Genomic DNA, 8,508 nt, shown 5'->3' with positions numbered 1-8,508 from the left:
CGCGGAGGAGGGGAGGAGCTGGAGCCAGAAAGCTGGGAGAGGGGAGATGGGGGAGGAGCTGCTGGGAAGGGGAGTCTGTGGGGAGGAGCTGCTGGGGAGGGAGGCGGGAGCTGGGGAAGGAGGGGGGGGCGGGGATGGGTGTACGGGGCGGGAGCCCAGAGCACAGGAGGGTTTCCGGTAGGCTCAGTGACAGGTGCTGTGGGGCCTGGTGGGGGTCCACCTATCCTTGCCCTCTGCTAGCTCCCCCCATCTCCAGATGTCTTTGCCCAGACCGGCCCGCCCACCTCCCCAGCAAGCTCAAGGGGGCACAGTAGGAAACACAGCCTTGCTCAATAGAGCAGAGCGATAGGCTTCTCTTATTTTTCTTCGGATAAAGGATCCGCTGAGCCTGGAAAACGTGGACTCCAGAGAGGGTGGTCTGAGGGCCAGAGCAGGAGGGGGGTCCCAGAAAATCCACCCCTTATCTACACACATTCACACCGCCCCTTCAAATTTCCCAAGTTTTGTCCTGTTTTCTTCACCTCCATTCCCACCCTACCCCCACACCCCCTCTACAATAGAAGCTTCTTAGGGTGGGAGGCTGCGAGGTAGAATTTCCAAGGAAGTCGATTCAGGACTCTTCTCTGCGGAACACTAAGCCCCTTTACTCCCCGCCCCTCCTCCCCCAGAATAATAGCTGAATGCAAGTTATTCCACGGATCACCCGGCCCACACCTCATTTATAGAGTTCATGCTTATTTAAGGAGCCATCTCCTATTTAGTTTCCTCTTCTCTACCCTTCTTCCTCCGTTGTCCTTCTCTAGCAACGCAGACACTATTAAGGACGTGCGGTTTGGGGGAGATGCTAGCCTGCAGAGGCCCACCTAGCTTTAACCCCGGGGGGACGGGAACTCCTCCTGAAACAATGGGGAAAATGCAGTAGGAGGGAGCTACCAGGCAGCCTCTCGGGGCCTAAAGCCCCTTTTAGCCCCAGGCTGGGTTGAATGCCTAGAAATGACTTAACACCTGCTCACTGCACAGAGGTGGCCTCCAGTTCGGAGAGAGGATTAAGCGGGTAAAATGCCTCCTGGACCAGGTACTCTGCATTCCCTTCCTATCTTGAAATGAGCCTTAAAGGCTTTCCCACTTCCTTAAAAGAGCTTACAGGAGGTGACAACAAGTCCTTAGTTCTGTGGTTTGCCTGGGCATCAGTAAATCCACCTTGTTCTAATCCCAGTTCCGTTCTTGCCTGGCTGGTAAATTGAGGTGTGGTGGGCAGTCACACCATGACTACACTGCCATTTCCTTTTTTGTAAAGTGGTAATATTGTAGCTATGTTGGCTTCATCAGAGAAATATAGTGGGGATAAAATAATATGTATATATAGGACTTCAAATTTTGGGAGGAGTCCTAAATATTATGATTTAAAGAACTTATCGTTCAGTGGCAAAAAAAAAACAAAATAAGCTAAAATACATATATATTCAAATTAGGTCTGTTTTCATGTTGCCTATTAATTTCTTTCTTTCTTTATTTATTTTTGGCCAAGCTGTACGGCTTACTCAGGATCTTAGTTCCCTGAACCCAGGTCCTTGGTAGCATAAGTGTGGCATCCTAACCACTGGACTGCCAGGGAATTAGCAATCTTATTCATTTCTGAGGCTAATATCATTGGCTTATATTAAGAGTAGGAAGTCTTTTGGGGTGGGAGCTGTAATAGCCATCTCCTTCCCCAAATATTAATGTTAGTGTAGTGTAATATTAATATTAGGCTTTTCAGGTGGCGCTAGTGGTAAAGAATCCATCTGCCAATGCAGGAGAGGCAAGAGACACGGGTTTGATTCTTGGGTTGGGACGATTCCCTGGAGTAGGAAAAGGCAATCCACTCCATTATTCTTGCCTGGAAAATTCTATGGACAGAGGAGCCTGGCAGGCTACAGTCCATGGGGTTGCAAAGAGTCAGACATGACTGAACACACACACTGAGTTGTATATATAATATAGACATAGTTGAAATTAATATTAGTACAATATATTAATAATGTCCACTTTCATTGAAAACTTTGTACTGAATTGTTTTGAAACTTCAGATAAACACAAGTGTCTTGACACTGTGGACAATGGCTCTGAAACAGAGGAGCTCCAGGCTTCCAGACCTGACCAGGGAGGGAGAGGGGATTCTGTGTCAATTATGGTAAGTCACAGGTTAACTGCAATGTTGTTTTTTACAGATAAGGAAGTTGAAGCTTGGAGAGGTTAAGTGACTTTTCCAAATTCACACAGTAATTCAGTGCAGCAAGCATTCAGAGTTTTGACTCCTGTCCAAAACTTTCCCAAGCACATCAACACTGTGTAGCTTCCCTAAACTAGAGAAAGGGCCTTGTGTGGTTCCTACCTGCCATTTGCTCTGTGGCCTCAGTGAGAAAGAAGGAATCAGATGGACGCTTTCTACTGAGCATTTGTTAATTAGCATTGAACGTTTGATATCAAGTTGCTGTTTTGTCAAGTCTTCCAACAAGAAAAGAAATCCTTTTCTTTTCATCTTCTCCTGGGAAACACTGTCCCCTTTCTTGCTCTTTAATGAAACTTGCTTTCTGATGCGTAATTTGATCTGCACTCTTCTTAAAGGTAAATTCAGTCCCTGTTGAAAGGTGATGGATCAACAGCCACCTGTAAGAGGAGCCCTCTATTTCTCAGCACTTTTCACTCACTGCCTATCCTGAAAAGGGGGGTGGGATTCTTAGGCAGACACGAATGAAATCATAAACACAGGACTAAACAAACCTGGTAATGGTGTCCCTAGATAGCAGATAAGGTGAAGTAAGCTATCCTGGGTCACATGCAAAGTCTGGGATGGACACAGGACTGAGATCTGGATATGCTGGTTTAAATTTATAAAGAGCTGAAATAACAAAGAAAAATGAAATCAGGTGACTGTCTAAATCTGGTGGCTCATCAAACTTGGGAAAGGATGGCTCAGAAAACAGAAAAATCAGTGGGTAGCAGTGACTTGAACAGAGGTTCTCAAACTTTGCTGCCCACTAGAATTACTGGAAGAGCTTTTAAAAATCCCAGTGGCCAGGCTGTGTGTGCATGCATGCTAAGTCTGACGCTTTGTGAAGATATGAACTGTAGCCTGCCAGGCTCCTCTGTCCATGTGATTCTCCAAGCAAGAATACAGGGTAGCCATTTCCTCCTCCAGGGAATCTTCCGGACCCAGGGATCGAACCTGCATCTCTTAGGTCTCCTACATTGGCTGGTGGGATCTTTACCACTAGCGGCACCTGGGAAGCCTGGCCAGGGTGGGTCTAGGCATCAATGTTTGTCATGCTCCTCAAGTGATTCCAATGTACAGCCAAGGAGGAGATCCATAGTGTATATCAGAGGAGTGCCTTTCCCAGCAAAACTTCCACCCTGCTTCTCACAAATCTTCAAAGTGGAAAATTAGAAAGTGCTGTAATGTCTGACTCTTTTGTGACCCCACAGACTGTAGCCTGCCAGGCTCCTCTGTTCATGAGATTTCACAGGCAAGAATACTGGAGTGGGTTGCCATTTCCTTCTTCAGGGGATCTTCCCGACCCAGGGATCAAATCCGTTTCTCCTGTATTGCTGGTGAACTCTTTACTGCTGAGCCACCGGGGAAGGTCACAAATCTTACCTGTGTTCAACTTTACCAAAATTAGGACATAAGTAAAATGAGTTGCTCCATGCAAAATAAAATCTGCCTGTCGGGTTCTCTCTCTACTCTGACCACAGGTACATTTTAACTCTCTTGTACCCTGCTTCCATGAACAGAAATTGACATGATATTCACTCGACTATGAGTTTAAGTGACTGTATGTGCATCTTGAGCCATACTTCTAATTGTAAAATGAAAGGCTTTGTTCTACACAGAGTTTAGGCACCATCCAACCATTAAAGAAATGAGCATACTATGTCAGTTCAGTTCAGTCGCTCAGTCGTGTCCGACCTCTTTGCGACCCCATGAATCGCAGCATGCCAGGCCTCCCTGTCCATCACCAACTCCCGGAGTTCATTCAGACTCACGTCCATCGAGTCAGTGATGCCATCCAGCCATCTCATCCTCTGTCGTCCCCTTCTCCTCCTGCCCCCAATCCCTCCCAGCATCAGAGTCTTTTCCAATGAGTCAACTCTTCACGTGATGTGGCCAAAGTACTGGAGTTTCAGCTTTAGTATCATTCCTTCCAAAGAAATCGCAGGGCTGATCTCCTTCAGAATGGACTGGTTGCTCTGCCTAAACTTACTGTTAATGTTGGACCAACACCAATTGATAGTGTCCCCAGTTATGAGTTGATTCTGTAACTGCTGCTATAGAGGACTTCTAAGGGAGAATAAATGATCTTCTCTTCCTCACTCCTCTCTCCTAAATGCATCCACATACCCCTCTGTCGCTCACACCTAGTAAGTGTACCCTTGACCTGTGCAACGCAGTGGACAAACAGGCACAGGTACATCTGGTGCTAAGTGAGAAAAATATATGTTTCCAGAATACGAATATCTTCGATCAAACACACACAAAAAAGGTTTTTTTTTTAAAACAGGCATTTTTCTGATATCAAAGGACTCGGCACTTAACATGGAATTCATACTGTTTTGAAACTGGAAGTGACTTTAGAGATCTGACCTCTCACTGAGCACAGTGACTCAGTCACTCTGAATCAGACCTCAGTTAAAGTGCCAGCGCTTTCTAATCTTTGTGACCTTGGGAAAAGTTTCTTAATTTCCCTAAGGCTTGGATTTCTTTTTAAAATGGGGGTATAGCAATAAAAAGGTATGAAATTCTTATAAGTGCTACAACATAGATGAGACTTGAAAACATTGTGCTGAGTGAAATAAGCCAGATGGAAATAAGCCACTCAAATGGACACATATTGTATGGTTTCATTATGTGAGATCCCTAGAATTGGTAAATTCACAGAGACGGAAAGTCGAATGGTGATTTCCTGGGGCTGGTGGGGTTGGGTGAAGCAAATGCGGAGTTATTATTTAATGGGTATACAGTTTCAGTTTTGCAAGATGAAAGAGCTCTGAAATGGATGGTAGTGATGGTTGCACAGAATTGTGAATATACTTAATGCCACTGAATTGTATGCTTAAAAATGAAAAATTTTGTTTTGTATCACCATAAATTAAAGTCACTTTAATGGAGGTAATAATAGCAGAGAAATAAACAAAAAATATATATATAAAGGGCGTAGCATAGTACCTGACAAATAGTAAATGCTCTGCAAATATTAGCAATGAGTATTATTCTGTAAAGACTAAAACCTGAAGCCTGGGAGAAGGCTGGATTTGTCCAAGGTCACAAAACTTCCAAGTCCAAGCCGGACTGAAAACCAGGTTTTGTGTTTCCTTATCCAGTGCTCTATTGTACCCTGCCTGAGTACTTTCTATCTACTCAGAAATGTTTTCTTTTTGACCCAGGAGTGCCTAGGGCTTAAAGGCTCAGGCATCAATACTCCAAGAGAGGATGCTGTAAAGAGAACAGGACCCTCACAACTCTATTTTTGCCTTCTTTCCCCTTTTGCTGCTCTTGATATCTGCCAACTGCCATTTCTCCCCCTAGATCTGTTTGGCTGTTGTCCTGGTTTCTCCTTCTCACTAAATATCTGGGTTTCCGATGGTTTCCTTTATTTCCCAGATGCACTGGTTTACATTTTCCCTATTCACATCCCTTATGTTCTCTATTCCCGACTTCTAGACTCTGTAGGGAAGAGAGGAATTTTTTTTTCTCTCCAGAGTTTTTAAGTAAATAGACTATTTCCTTCTCATCACTTATGTGCGATTACTATTCTGTTAGGTTTTTGGTGTTCTGGTCAGGGAAGCTGAACAAAAAGAGGGCTGGAAAACAGGTTTTTCAGACTGTGTCTTGGTGATATCTTAGGTCACTGCAGAGATGAGGCTTTTAAAATGTGCAACAAAGGCTCAGCATTTGCTTGTCACATATAGTAAACATTGCTTAAAGGAAGGCAAAGACTCCTGAAAGCCTTAGTGGCACCCTAGCCTACTAAATAAATGTCTGCTGATGGTCATGATGATGCCCATAGCTCCACAGGTACACCTGTAAAAGGGCACACATAAGAGCCCCCAAATAAGAGCCCTCCCTACCTAATTTGGGGGTGTGCAGAACAAAAAAATGTCCCTGGGGTAGAAGGAAAACTCAGGAGCCTGAAGATCACGTGAGTGAATAGAAACCCTATCTGTATATCTTATGAAAGCATGAAGGAATTTTAGATTTGATCAAATATTAGCCACCTCATCTTACATGAGACCCCATTACACCCCAGGTCATGCTAGTAGCGCAAGGATCTTTCTCTCTCAGGAGAATTCTGAACAGAAAACCCATAGGCTTTCTTAAGGTTAACTACTGCTTTCTTGCTCCTGACATTTATGTTTTTAACTTTTATGGCTCAAAGGGAAAACTTCAACTGAAATTCTTTGCTGCCACTGAGTTCAAGCCTGTACTGTTTCCATGGGGACGGCTTTGCTGCAGCATTCCGCGCCCCCAGGTGTTCACAGCCACAAGTGGGAGCTACAGCTCAAGGGGGCTGGAGAATCCTCTCAGGGCAGTAGTGAAAGAATTTGTAGCCTCCTCCCAGACTCTTCCTCAGCAGTGGTGTAGGGAATGGGTGAGCTGAGGAAGTGGGGAGAGAGGGGAGAGAGGAGAGGAGGACGCCTCTGGGGGAATTCAGTATTGTTCCGCAATCCAACCAGCAGGGGAGCAGGACTGTAAGGCAACTCCGAGGCTCTGGGGGAAGTCTCCTGTAGAGCAGCGGGAGGAAACATCCGGCCTGCAGCCCCATTAAGCGGGGGCTAATGTGTCCCAGGAGGGAAGGATGCCACCATCATGAACCTCTTAATACTGGCACAGTGGGATCCCAGTAAAGCACTGACTTGAAGGGGATGTGTTCTACACAAAAGCCAATATGTCTGTAGCATGTGGCACACTGACTTGATCTCAAGTCTTTTTTTTTTTTTTTTACAGCAGGTGAGAAGGTAAATTTAATCCATGTTTTAGTTTAGCCACTACAAATACATTATCCTAGAGGTTTCCATGACACATATCTCATAAAGAAATGCTGAAGTTCACCAAGAGTTCCCAGAGCTTTTGCCTTATTTCAGTATTTGCAGGAAGTGCCACTGTATTCACATATAATAATAATACTCACATATTAAGTACTTATTTATGCTAGGGACTGTACCACTTGTATTAAGCACTTATTTATGCTAGTTATTTCTATAAGTGTACTAAAACATGTATTAACTCAATAACCCAATGAGATAGTAGTCAGTATATTCATCTCCATTTTACAGATGAGGAAACTGAGACATAGAAAAGCAAAGTAAATCAACAAAGGCTGCACAGCTAACCAAGAGGTAGAGCCAGGATTTGAATCCTGAAATTCTGCCTTCAGAATCCTTGTGTTTAATCCTATACTACATTGTTGGGTGAATCAGCTGTTTGCTAAATAAATAGTTTATCCCTCAGCCAGTGTGAAATACATAGCCATACCAGATTATCCAAAACTTGCTCAATCCTAAGAAGTACCTGGATATTTGCAAAGATACAGATTCCCAGACGCTAGCCCACATCTACCCACAACCAAGCAAGCTTGGAAAACCCTAATTTAGGTGGAGTGTGTACTGCTAGTTCTGATTATCATGAAATCAAGGTTTCTTTCCTGATTATACCTGTTTTTGAGACTGAGCAATGTCACTGCTCAGTATCTTAGTTGCTCTCTTGGCTGCCTCTTACTTACTGGAATGCTGTAAGAATACATGAAAAGTTCCCCCCTCATAAAGAAAATCTGTTACATAAATGATAATATTCTCATAAAATTATATGCATGTATTAACATGCATGTATGTTAACACATACAGGTTTTTTTTAGCTTGGCTTTCCTTGAAGCACCCGCCTAAGCCCCTCATCCAGACCTTTCCTCCAACCTCTACCCCAGGTGACACAGATAGACACTCCAAACCAGGCTGCATCTGACCGACATTAGCTCTCTCCCTCTGGGAGCTCTGATCTGTTCTCTGCTCAGCCCAACAATAAGAAACTTTTTTCTCCTCTCCCTCAGGGGAAACTTCACGTTCATCCAATTCATTCTCTTGCAACCCAACTCTCCAGAAAGAAAAGGGGGGAAAATCCCACCCCTAAGAGACGGGTCTTCAGGTCTGAGAAGGTTACTTAGCAACGGGCACAAAGACCAGTGAGCAAAGGGGGACCTGGGGAGAAAACTCTTGGGTGGGGAGACAGAGCCAGTTTGAAAACTCCATTTCATCCAAAGAAAAGCAACACGGAAAACAAACAGAATCAACCCTGAGAAAAGCCAAGCGGGGCTTCTCTCCAGTGCAGGTCATCATCTCCTTACTGCCTGCAACTCAACTCTTTCAACCCCCTAGTGACCAAGTCCTCCCCCTGGTTTCGCCCATGGCCCGGGTGCCCTCCCCTTGCCCTGGCCTGACCCACACAGGCTTGGACTCAGCCCCCACCCCCACCCCTCC

General features: G+C 44.7%; 1 protein-coding gene across 1 annotated transcript in view; it reads right to left on the bottom strand.

Annotated features, from left to right (window-relative positions):
• The window catches only part of SALL2 (spalt-like transcription factor 2), a 14,108-nt gene that overhangs the window by 5,234 nt on the left and 366 nt on the right, over positions 1–8,508 (bottom strand). Inside the window, exon 2 of the mRNA XM_010846250.1 lies at positions 727–730. Within this exon, the coding sequence (XP_010844552.1) occupies positions 727–730 (4 nt within the window). The remainder of the gene's footprint in view (positions 1–726; positions 731–8,508) is intronic.

The sequence above is a fragment of the Bison bison genome, unplaced genomic scaffold (assembly GCF_000754665.1).
Source record: "Bison bison bison isolate TAMUID 2011002044 unplaced genomic scaffold, Bison_UMD1.0 scf7180017864234, whole genome shotgun sequence".
Classification (NCBI taxonomy): Eukaryota; Metazoa; Chordata; class Mammalia; order Artiodactyla; family Bovidae; genus Bison; species Bison bison.
This window is presented reverse-complemented; position numbering and strand designations above follow the sequence as displayed.